Here is a 13,369-nt window from a genome sequence, read left to right on the forward strand (position 1 = left end):
ATGCTTTGAAAGGCAAGCAACTATTGATTACCTAGCAGTGAGAGATTTTGTGAAGTGAAACCGAATATACAGATTTTATTGCCTTGATTAAAAACATCTATTTCAACAGCTATCACAGAAATGTGGCTGAATGTGAATCAAATGTATAGTATATACTTGCTTTACCTTGAAATAGTTTAAAAGATACATATTATTGAGTTATTTCTTCATATATACCCAAAGAAATTTGGGGGTTTTAATACCACAGTTTTTCCTCTGTCAGGAAATTTGTACGTCTGCTTAGAATGTGCTTTGGCTATCTTACGTGGTATTGGAAAACAGAGGTGTTAAAAGAATTCTTAGAAAACAGGCTTGTTTAACATGCTAAATCTCGAAAAGCTACCAGTTTTGCTGGCCTATTATCTTAACTCTGGCAAGAGAAGAGATAACCAAGGACAGGAGGAGCTAGGAAGTAGTGGAAATACCTCATAGCACTCATGAAGGGTAATACCTCTTCTTTCATGGTGCTCAAACTTAGTGATGATTAGCGAACATGTCTTATTCCTATATTCTTACCTCAGTGAGAACGGTCATCATAATAGAAGCTATATATTGAATTACCTAATGAAAGCAACATCCACCTCAGTTATCACAGTAAGCCCTTAAGTCATACTTGAAGACAAAACAAACGTTGAGCAGAACATGAGTAGCAACTTTGAAAGTTGAAAATAGACTCAAAAGAGTAACCCTACATCAGGGGTTCTCAAACTTTGGCTGGCATCAGAATCACCTGGAGGATTTATTGAAACACAAATTACTGGATGCTACCTCCTGAGTTGTTGATTCACTACAAGTGGGGTAGGACCTGAGAATTTGCATTTCTAACAAGTTCCTAATTAATATTGATGCTGCTGGTCCTGGTACCACATTTTCAGAAGCCCTGCTGTAGATCTTCACCAGTAAACACTGGTGGGGAAAACCAGCAGAAAGTATCTATTGTGTCTGAATTTCTGAGAAATGTCTTTAATTCTTGTTTTAAATTGACATATTATTTATAACTTTATTTCGAGTATGCTTATTGCTTAGGCTGCTTGTGTGCTGTTGAGTTAATGACTTAGTAATTAGAGCCTGGGTCCTTTGCTACTAATGAGAACAGTGCCATCTAGAGGCATTAGCCCAAAGGGCCACCACAGGGCCAAAGGAAGCTGTGGTTTCTAGAGGGGGGTGAAAGGGCAACTCATCCATCATCAAGGATTTATCGACAACCTACTAGATTATTATGTGTGGTGCTACAGAGGTATACAAAGAAATGAAAATGCTGCCTTTTAGTGACTTTCCATCTGTGTTGTGAGTAGCCCAAAAGTTCTATAAAGGGCACATGGGGCTCTGAGCTTCACTGGTCCCCCCTATTCAACCAGAACAGTTCTGCCTTCATCTGTTTTACAAATTGGAGGTTATGTTTATAAATGCATGCTACAGTAGACTGAAATGGATAGGCAGGACAGATATATTATTCATCATCCAAGATTATTGTTCTAAAGTACAGGTGTTCTGACATGCAAAATCTGGTGTGAAAAATATGTAATCATTGAGAGAAAAGACATAAGCTATAACCACACATCAAATGTTGAAAGTACGTTTTGCTTCATATTAGCACATGTTAAAATTATGAACAGTTGGAAATAATATTCTAGTTGCACCACATTATCACAATCATAAATTGGGTATAATTGGGAGAACAGATGTTCACCAGTGTCAGAAGGAGGTGACTCAGGAAAAAAAAAAGTGTGAAAAGAAAATTTGAGGAATTAGAAGTATAAACTCTTTCTGGCTTTGATTTACTATGGAGTCAGCTTACTTGATGGCAGATTCATTATCAACTATTTTGTCATTTGTTCCAAACGTGTAACAGAAAAGCTAGAAATCATAGCGGTTTAGTTTCAACTGGTAAAACATTACCTAAAAAAGTTACATAGTCTTTCAACTAATGATGAATTTGCGTCATGTTTATCCCGAGAATCATTAAACCGCTCCCACTCTAGTACCCGAAACTGAAAGAAAAGAGAAAAACCAGTAGGGCTTTCTCTTGCCAGGACTCTGATTGGCAGAAGAACATGGCGGCTGCAGGGAATGACTAGATTCTCCCGAGGCAGGGACGGTTAGTCAAGCAAGTCTCAGGGCTCTCAGTCACTAGAAATAAACAAGTAAGTCTCTCAGTAGGTGGGAAGAAGCAGAAAACCAAAGGGTAGAGCAAGAAGAAGAGTTAAGAATCGAGCAAACTGTTAGATTCTCGGGGAAGACAGAAGTAAGAAGCAGACAGGAGGAGGGAGAAGAGTGTTGTAGCTGATGTCCTGTAACACAGACCGGATCGTTGTCCCTCCCTTTGAGATCCTTGGGCATCTTCTCACTGCTCACACAGCGGAGTCCAGACTCCTTAGTGATGCTCAGGGTCCTGCCTGATCTAGTCTCAACCTTCCTTTCTAACCTTATTTGTTCCATCTCTCTCATAACCACAAACAGGCACAGTACTCATCGCAGGGTCCAAAATTACACCTCACTCTTTTTTTTTTTTTTTTTTTTAATGTGGGATCTTCCCGGACCAGGGCTCGAACCCGTGTCCCCTGCATTAGCAGGTGGATTCTTAACCACTGCGCCACCAGGGAAGCCCACACCTCACTCTTGTATGCCTTTATGTTCTAGTATCATGAATTTAGAGTAAATTTCATTTCTCTTTTTCAGTATGTATATGTAATGCTAAACAATACATGATATTGTTTTGTGTGTTTTTTAAAGCTTGACCTAAAGAGTAAACTGTATATTCGTCTTGCTCAAAGCATTCTTTAAAATAGGAAGTGCTATTTTTAGCCTTTTAATCTCCACGTGTAAGTTGTATAATTAAAGTTATTATTAAGGTATAGCTTTGGAGTAATGATGGGAGCAGGATGGAAGACTTCACTAGTTGAGAAAATTCTGGTGTAAGATTTAGAGAGTTTCTGTCTGCAGACTCAGTCCTACAGAAGGCTCATGTGGCACTAATCTTTGGTCTTGTTGGCTCTGTTGTCATTGGCGACTTGTAAATACTGTTTGTGTGACAATGTATAGTAAAACTTATGCATTTATATTCAATGTGTATCTAGATAAACATATATGTGGGTGCGTTGTTAAAATATGTGTTGTTAAATTTAGACCATTGTGATAGTATTCAAATGTGTAGTTAAAATTACACAGTTACAGTAATGTGCATGTAGTAAATAGTATTTTCCAGGTATCTCTCTTGGTTTATTTGGAGAAAGGCATAGTACTTTTTATGAATTCAAAGGGGCATTACCTTTCTATTTTGATCCAATAAAACCCTCTTAATTTCTCAAGGAAATGCTTGAGCTATACTTACTTCAGTGTTTTGTAATAATGTTTTTATCTACTTCTGTTTCCTCTTATTAGACTGTGAGCTCCTTGAAGGCAAGGGAGTATATTGTATTTATATCTGTGTTTTCAATATTATCATGGGCCAATTAGTCACTGTTTTCTGTCAGAGCAGTCAGTTTCGTTCATGAGAAATGGAAGAAAATAATAGTTATCAGATTTACCTGTGTCCTGAAGCTATAAGGGATGCATGATATTTTGATCCAGAATTGACAGAATTTTAATAACTGGATCAATCAGTTTGAACAACTAGATGAAAAGTAAATGTGAAGTACTGATATTACTTAATTCCCCAAAGAACTACTTAGGAACAGATTATACATACCTTTTGAAATAAACTCCAGAATCAGTAAATGATCTATGAAGTGAATTCCATTGAGATGGGTCTAAGAAACAGGCTCGGGTTCTAAAACGCAATTGTCAGTACTATATTCAGGACCATATATTGATAAAGAACTGATGAATTGGATTGCCATCTATCAGTTCAGGCAGTTTTCAGTTTAGAAACAGTTTACTTTCCAAATATACTTAGTTGATCGTAACTTGGAGTACATTTTCCCTATAAAAAGAATGGTATAAATCATTTCCATATTATCATTCTGATTGTGATACAATTGAATGTGATTTTTTTACAATATTTTTATGGAGAGTAAGTAAATGATTCCTAGAATTTTTTCAGAGTATATTAAAATCATAACAGGAGAGAAAGTATAGAGTATACAGTCCAGTATATAGATATTCTTTTAGCTTTTAGTTTTTGCTAGTAAAATAATATCCAGAGAGCACATTGAAATTTTCTATCATTGATTATTTATTTATAGAAAGTACTTTCCCCATTAATCTCATTACTTCAGAAAACACTAAGTAGTGTGTTTATCTTGGAAATCTACTGAGCAATTCCCAGAGGTAAAGCCAGACTTACCTCTGAAATATTCACTTCGGTAATGATTTGAATTATAATGATCATTAAAGTTCATCTGAAATATGTTTTAGGACCTTATTTCTAGAATCAATGAAGTTTTTAAATGTTTATTATATTTAGCTCATTTTCTTTCTCTTTGCTCTAACCATATAAATGTGTATTTGAGGGAGGCCTTAAATGACAGGAATTGAAATGATAGCAATCATAAGTTTCATTTCTCAAATAGTTTATGCCAGACACTTCCTATGTGCTTTAAAGTGTTATGCAAGCAACATTCCTCGGAGGCTAGAATTACTATCTCTGTTTTATATATGAGGAGACTGAAGCCAGAGGTCAAAGTATTTGCATGGAGTCACATAGTAAGGTGCTTAGCTGGGAGTTAGAACCAGATTTATCTTGTCTCCAACGCCCTTGATCTTTGTAATACACCATACTGTCCCAATGAAAGGAAGACTTCAACATTTTCAAAAGCTGTATATTTTGAAAAATAAAGAACTTGGGTTGCAAATATTATAGGTATTTGTTTTGGGGTATCAGAACAATATGATGACTCCTGGGTAGAGTGATCAGAGAAGGTATATGAGAGAAGTGGAGTATAAACAACTCAAACTTAAATAGAATATTAAATAAATAAAAACTTGGATTTGGAGCCATCAGAGGCCCTACGAAAATCAAATTTCCAGATTCTGTCTCTTCCCAATTCTGTTTTATGGGGAACTTCCTTGTTAAATAGAGAATGAATTCTAGGCTCACCTGGGAAGAAGGGTTAAAGCAGAACATGTCTCACCTGGGAAATCTCCTGTTTCAGTAGTACCACTGAAATGGGGAGCTAAGCCTCATTAATTCAGTAAAAAGCGCTTCAATAACTGTATGCCAGGCATTGGAGAAAGAGATAAGCAAGACAGGAAGTACAGAAGTAAATTAGGAGTAGTGTGGTGAGACAAACATGGGATGTGGTGGAAACTGAAAGGAAGGCTACTTTACTCCTCATCTACTGAATCATAAAAAGGCTTCTCAGAGGAGGTAACACTTGTTGAGAGTTTGAAGGATAAAGAGGAGTTAGCCAGATTAACAAGGGGGAGCTGAGCACTGAAGGAAGAAAACCAGCATGTACAGATAAAACTGAAGAGCAGTTCTTCGTAATGAGTTTTGGGTACCTTTATTATAGTTTGCATCAGTACCTTGCAGGAGTCATGAAGGCAAGAAATTTAGTGTTCCAATGATTCCAATTTCAGAAGGCAATTGACTACCTTGTGATATCTTGAAATATTACACCCTGTCATTGTGGGGTTGTATATATGTTCATAGGGAAAGCCTACTGAAGTTTTCTCTGCTCATAGAATATTAGAGCTGGCAGCATCCTCAGACTGTCTAGTCATTTCATATTTTCAATCAACAATAATATTTACTGGGTGCTAGTCACAGAGGACACAGAAATGAAAGATGGACCTTGCCTTCAAGGAGCTCGCAGTCGAAGGGAGGAAACAGACAGTTATACAAGTATGATAAAGTGCTATAATAAGAAGTGAATACTAGTTAAACACAAAGGAAGGCTCATTTATTTTTCTTGAAGATTAGCTAGATAAAGTTTTGAGTAGATCTTGAAGAATCTTAAAGACGTTCATTTGTGAAAGGAAGAAAGGATATTTCAGGTCAGGACTGTGCTGGTTAAAATGAACAGTTTAAAACATTCCTACTTATGCCTTTTAGTCTTGACTTCTTTAAACAAAGATTATCTAAAATAATGAAGCAGTGTCATGGATTTTCTTGGTTATATATTAATCATGTAACTTAGCCTAACCAGTGGTTGACAATGTATGGTCCTGGGACCAGCAATATCAGCATCTTCTGGAAACTTAGAAATGCAAATTTTCGGGCTCCAGCCCAGACCCACTGGATCAGAGACTCTGATGGTGAGGCCTAGCAATGAGTGTTTTAACAAGCCTTACAGAGAATTCTGATGCATACTCAAGTTTGAGAACCAGTAGCCTAAACTGTAGTAGTTCATGGAGTAGTTGAGAGTTCATGGGCTTTGAGGACAGACACCTGGGTTTGAATCTCACCCGTCCCACTTAACAGGTATGTAACTGCCAATCTATCACCTAACGTCGGTGAGCTTTGGGATTTTCATCTATAAAATGAAGATAGGAATATTTCCCTTCCAGGGTTGTTGTGAAGATTGGTAGATATACTTAAATAAAGTGCCAACACTGTGGCTTGCACATGGTAGGCTTTCAATAAATGATAACTACTGCTATTGTTATTGGTTTTTTTTTTAGATATTTTCCCCAGTGAAGTGATTGCTTTCACTTATTGAATGAAAACATAACTTATATTTTTTCTTTTAGATCCAAATGCTCAGGAAATTAAGGACATCTATGGACTCCGTGGTCAAGTGGAACACAAACTAGCTTTCCTGAGAACTCATGTGCCAAAGGAAATGAAACTTGTGGTCATTGGCCATTCCATAGGCTGCTATTTCTCCCTTCAGGTTCTGAAGCGTGCCCCTGAGCTCCCGGTAAGTACGCCTCAGGAGGTGGCTGTCGGTGCTTGATTGTGCACTCGCACAAATCCTCTCAGATTTCCTTTGCTTTTTTGTCTCGTACTGAATTGATAAATAAAACACAGAGAGGGATACTTGGCAGCTGCCTTTATCCTTATCTCTGTATTACTGTGGGCCTGTGTGGGTGTATGTTCATACATTTCCCATAATATTTCAAAAAATAACGCTGAAGGAGGTAGGAATTTTCTGAATAAATGCCTCTTCTTTTTAAATTGAAGTATAGTTAATTTACAGTATTTTATTTGAACAAATGCTTTTTAATCTAGGGTTATCTGGAGTTCTTAAGTTACATACAACTTGCTGTCTTTGGTAAAGGAATATGTCTTTTTAAATATTTATTTATTTATTTTTTGGCTGTATTGGGTCTTAGTTGCAGCATGCAGGCTCTTCGTTGCAGTGTGTGGGCTTCTCTCTAGTTGTGGCATGTGGGCTTAGTTGCTCCGCAGCATGTGGGCTCTTAGCTCCCTGATTAGGGATCAAACCAGTCTCCCCTGCATTGCAAGATGGATTCTCAACCACTGGGCCAGCAGGGAAGTCCCTGTAAAGGAATATTTAAAAGCAGTCACCAACTAGGGCTGAGGCAATAATCTTGTCTAGGGAGAGTATTATGCAAATATTCATGCCTCCTCTCAAAAGGAAGAAAAATTATTATTATCACCATTGTTGATAGGCAAACAGTTATTCTTAAGGAACATTAAATCTTTATTTAGTCATAAGTCTGAATCCTTATCTGTTCTATAGCTTGGCAGCCTTTTTGAGACACTCATTTATTCATTCATTCATTCGTTCACAAATACTTACTGGGTGCCACTATGTGCCAGATATTAAGTGAGACACTGGAGATATAAAGACCTATTTAAAGTGCCAGGAAAGCTAGTGAACTATACAACACTTCAAAACAAAACCAAACCTCATACTTTCACTGACATATACCATTGAAATGACCCATTAAATGAATGTGATTCACAACATAAATTATTTCTTCATTCAACAAACTTATATTAAGCACTTGCCATGTATCAGGCCTTGTGCTGTGTTTTGAAGACATCCCAGTGAATAAAATAGTCTTTGAGGTAAGAGAACCTGAAGTCTAAGGGAGGACACAGACTAACCCATAGGTGTGATACCTACTTCTTATGTAAATAGAGGGTGTTGAGATCATGAAGGAGTGCTATTTAACCTGGTAATCTGAATACAAGATAGGAAGTGATTCCTTCCTGGAATCTCCCTATCCTAGGATATTGACTTTTCTCACTCCATGTGGTAAAATATCTTCAGTGGAGTCTTGGAGCTCACTAGGAGTTTGCTTCTTTTCCCACCAGCTTGACACACTTACTTCTTATAATTAATTGTCTTTGGGAAAAGTACAACTATAGCCTCCTTGGGTGTGGTTTTTAATACCAAATGGAGGCTGTTAATTTCTTACACTGGGTATCAGAAAGTATATTTTTCATTTCTAAGTGTGAATTCAATAAATTCTAGATTGCATTCCATTCACTATATTATTGCTTCTACCCTGGTTTTTTTCCCCCTAGATGAGGCATCTTAATCAGAAAACGGGCTTTCCTTTTGTTTTTAGCATTTTGCATGGCTTCTAATCTCTGTTGTGCCTCTAAAGCTCCTCTGGTACCATGTTATGAGGTTACTGTTTCCATAGTGTCCAGTCTTAGCCCTTAGCAGTTCTCTTTGCACAGTTGCCACAAGTCCTCACTCTAGAAACAAGACACCTACGTTCAAATACTTGCTGTCATATTTTGTCTTGGTGACCTTGGGCAAGTTATTGAGTCTCTGTACCTTTGTTTCCTCATCTGTAAAAGGGGGATAGTAGTATGTTCTTCAAAGGATTTTTGTGAGGAATTATATAAAGAATTAAGAATGGTGCCTAGAACTTAAAAGTTCCATATAAGTGTTAGCTATTATTATTATAATGGAGATGACTGGAAGCACTGGCTCAGTAATTAGGTTAACTACTGTGTTAGTGATCTACAGCTGTGTAACAAGTGACCTCAAAACTTAACAGCATAGAACAATACACATTTATCCTCTCACAGTTTCTATGGACTTGGGACTGGTCACAACTTAGCTAGGTTCTGTGGTTCAGGGTATCTCACAAGACCGTAATCAAAGTGTCTTTCAGGGCTGTGGTCTCATGTGAAGATCTGAATTGAGGAGGATCTGCCTCAATTCACTCCCTCAAGGGTTGTTGGACGGAGGGCCTTGGTTCATCACTGGCAGTTGGGTGGAGGCCACCCTCAGTTCCTTAGAATGTGGGCCTTTCTAACTCGCCCCATGAGAGCAAGTCTGGGAGAAGAGCCAGAGAAAGAGTCTGCTGGCAAGATGGAAGTCACAGACTGTAACCCAATTACAGAAATGATATCTCATTACTTTTACAGTATTCTCTTTGTTAGAAACAAATCACTAGGTCCAGCCCAAACTAAAGGGGAGGGGATTACACTAGAGCATGAATATTAGGAGGTGAGGATCACTGGGGACCATGTCAGAGGCTGCCTACCCCACCACTAACTACAGTTAGGATTTCACTTGTGTGATGTACCATCAAGCATGTAGATATATAGGTATATATCAATATATAAATTAAAATACTGGATTTATTTCCTGATGTAGGAAGTAACTTGGTCCTGTCAAATAAAATGTTGCAAACTGATATGACATATAATTTTTGGCTATTAGTTGTTCCAGGGGTTTTAAAAAGAGTACTTGCATGTTTGCAATAATAATAACATTATTATTTGTGGTGGTTAATTTTACATGTCAAGTTGATTGGGCTAAGGGATACTCAGATAGCTGGTAAAACATTTCTGAGTGTGTCTGTGAGGACTTTTCTGGAGGAAATTAGCATTTGAATTGGACTGAGTAAAAAAGATCTGCCCTCACCATTGTGGGCGGGCATCATCCAATCTGTTGACGGCTCAAATAGAACAAAAATTCCCAAGAAGGGCAAATTCTTTCTCTCTTCTTGAGCTGAGTCAGCCATCTTTTCATGCCCTGTGACAGTGGAGTTCCAGGTTCTCAAGTCTTCGGCATCATCTGTTCCCCTGGTTCTCAGGTCTTCGAACTCGGACTGAATTATACAACTGGCTTTCCTGGTTCCCATCTTGCAGATGGCATGTTGTGTGGGACTTCTTGGCCTCTATAATTGTGTGAGCCAATTACTATAGTAACTGTTCTTTTATCTATATCCATATATATAGTCTGTTTCTCTTGAGAACCCTGACAAATACACTACTCTAAACATAGGGAAGAAAGTAACCATTTCTGAGTCCTTCAGTTTGTTAACTTAATCAGAGATCTTTCCTTTTGGTTTTTGTTTGTTTGCACCACATCCATTCTGCATGTAATGTATAATTTCTCTTATGCATATTTGAAAACAGTTGTTCAACACACTTGTTTTGAACCCATCTCTCTTTTTTGGCTTGCGTTCACAGTGTCTGTTGGGAAAGAAGTACAATGCGTCTTAAGGTTAATGTAGCTTCTTATAGCTTCCTCAGCTCTATAACTTTCTAATTAAGGCTCTGCTTTCAGGTGTTCTTACCTTTGCAGGAATAGTGGTGAAAAGGAAAAAGGCAGATGAAACATGAGCTTAACCTAGTCTAATTGTGAAGACATAAGTCATACTGTGATCATAGAGTTTTCAGAGAGACATGAGAAAGTGTGTTTTCTTATAAAGGGTGTACTGTAGAAAATAACGCATGCAATAAATTGTCCACAAAGGTTACCCGGGGAGGAGGGCGAACATCTGTATGATTTTTTTATTATTCAAAAGCTTTATCTGGTTTCAGTTAACTACATTATTGAAGTCCACCCCCGCCCCGCCCCGCTTAAACACCTGGCCCAGTTAATATTGGTGGTGTGACCCCAGCTGAAGTGTTGAAATTTCAGTGTCTCTGGGCTACTCTAAGGTGGCACAGTGCCTGCATGCCTGAAGTTAGCACGACACACTCCATCTAAGATGCATTTGACAATCAAATAAGTTTGTATTAGCCAGAGTGTTGCAATCCCTAATCATTTTGCCAAAAATAAGTTAGCTGTTATGTTTTACAACATATGAAGTGTGATAATAAGAAACTTGTGTTTCCATCTCTCTGTTATTTTTACTGGAATATTTGACTCCTATAAGATTTTAAGGACATATGTGTAGTTTAGTAGCTGGTTTATTTGGTTTTATTTTGGTTTAATTCTTTATAATATTTTTGTAACTAATTATAGGAAACTTTGGTCTTAAAATTATTTTAAGAGACTTACTGCATATTTTAGACATAATGTCTGACCTATGTTTTCATATGCTAAAGAAAATAATTGACTCTTAAAAATATGGTAGTAAAAATTTTGTTTGTTTCTTTAAGCAAATTTGGAACATAGAATTATAGAAAGTCTTCATATATTGTGACAGTAATGTCCAGAATAAAGAACTTAAAAAAGAAACTTAAGAAAATAGATAATTGGAAGACTGTTAAATAGTACTGTCATCACTTAAAATAATAAACACAATTTCAGATTCATAGGATTTTTAGAGACCGTCTAGTCCCATCTTTAATTTTATAGGTAGAAACTGAGAGAAAAGTGCCTTGCCAGGATCCAGCCTCGGCTCTGTCTTAATCTAGGGGTGGGGTACAGTTATGTTAGCTGTGGATATAAAGACAGTCTACAAAGATATCTGATGGTTCTCTCAACCTTTGGATGATGGCAGAGACTCCAGATAGTATGCCGTGTTCCTGGAGTGTTCACAGCTAGCTCCATGTGACTCATTACATTGCAGCTCAAGGAGTAGGAGACCCCATGAATACTGTTCTAGCAATTTGGGGCAGATGGGGTGACATGGGAATAAAAAAGTAATCATCTTACCCCCACTATCTAGAATCTTCTTTCCCTCAACATCAATCCTCTGTATGTTTAAAATGTTCCGTCTGATTTTGCCAATAAATTGCATAAAGTTCAAGGTTGGGAGTTGAAAGCGCTCAATTCTTTTTTTTTTTTTTTTTAATAAATTTATTTACTTTAGGCCGCATTGGGTCTTTGTTGCTGTGCACGGGCCGTCTCTAGTTGTGGTGAGTGGGGGCCACTCTTCGTTGCGGTGCGCGGGCTTCTCACTGCGGTGGCTTCTTCCGTTGCAGAGCACGGGCTTCAGTAGTTGTGAAAGCCCTCGGTTCCTAACTGGGCACTGCACTAAGTCATGAAGTGAAATTCAAGTAACTTAACTATTATTTTCCTCTAAGAATTTATATGGCATTTAATGATAATACTTCCTCCCCTTCCAGGGGTATCATATCCTTCAAAACTTAATTTTTTATGTTATTTGGCCTTCCTTCGGGAAGATGCACAATAACATAGACCTTCCTTTGTCTGTCTGGTTGGCAAAAATATCTTCTCCCTAAATGAAATTTCCAGATTACTTAAACTGACTCCTTTAAGCCCCAGACTATTTTATCCAGTTGGGTAAAAATTTGTCTAAAATATATTTTTTACTTATCTGCCTTCTTCAACAATGTAGGTTGATTATGGAAGAATTTTTCCCTAATGATTCAAGGACATCATTTTGATACTGTTATTATACTACAGTAAAATACAATTAAAGGGATTTTGCCTATGTCCTGAAATTTCTTAGGTGATAGTGCTTCGTTAAAAAAGAATTCTCATGTCTGTTTATTTTATAGTTTTTCCATCTCCTCTCCTAGTGTTAGGTGCCATTTCTCTTCCCTACTTACACTTTGTTGCTACTAATTTGCTGCAGATAGAGAACACAGATAACCATGTTAGAATTTTGTCTCAAGTAAGAATGAACACATCTTAAATGAAGATACGAGAGTAAAATTGACAAAATTAAGTAAATGGATTTTGTTATTGTTCAGAGCAATAAAAAAAAACTTACTTTTGTTTCTTTTGGGATCCCCAGTGGTGTTGTACATACTCAGAATTTTAGAGACTCAAAACACACCACAGGTACAGCTGAGAAGCTTGAAAAACTTTACCGAAAGAGTCAAAATAGTATGTTAGATCATGTATGTGTTGAATCAGGAGTACATCTCATCTAAATTAGGAAAAAAATAAATTCAGATATTCTGGAAGTAATGAGATCATTGAGCCTGTGGTGTACTTACACTATTCTGATGAACCTGCGTATCTGCAAAGTTAGACATGCTTGTGAGAAACATTTATATGACGTCACTAAGTTGTGTTCAGCAGTCAAGATAATCTGGAGGTGGGGGGAGAATAGGAGGTAATTCATTTGTCAGAGTAACTGTTGTAAGAGTCCTGTCCCTAGATTAATTGCTAAGAAGCCAAAGGCAAAATGAGGAAGTACCGTGAGGCTCTGAGTGTTTTAAAAAGAGAGGTGGCCTCTAACTGGGAAGATCAAAAAAAGCATCATTAAAGAGCTGGTATTTGAACAGAGGAAGGATGAGTCAGTATTTAGAAGTATTTATACACAGAATTTGACGGGGTTTTTGGGCGGGGTGGGGGTTGCT

At 37.4% G+C, this 13,369-nt stretch overlaps 1 protein-coding gene across 5 annotated transcripts in view; it reads left to right on the plus strand.

Moving 5' to 3' along the window:
- Window positions 1-13,369, plus strand: part of LDAH (lipid droplet associated hydrolase) — a 105,215-nt gene that overhangs the window by 26,463 nt on the left and 65,383 nt on the right. For all 5 annotated transcript variants that reach the window (XR_014254221.1, XR_014254222.1, XM_082427483.1 and 2 more), the window contains exon 4: window positions 6,673-6,842. Coding sequence is in view for 3 of the 5 variants with exons in the window: in XM_082427483.1 (XP_082283609.1) it covers window positions 6,673-6,842 (170 nt within the window). In the remaining 2 variants the exon portion in view is untranslated. The remainder of the gene's footprint in view (window positions 1-6,672; window positions 6,843-13,369) is intronic.

This window comes from Balaenoptera physalus, assembly GCF_965194825.1.
Source record: "Balaenoptera physalus genome assembly, chromosome: 15".
Lineage (NCBI taxonomy): Eukaryota > Metazoa > Chordata > Mammalia > Artiodactyla > Balaenopteridae > Balaenoptera > Balaenoptera physalus.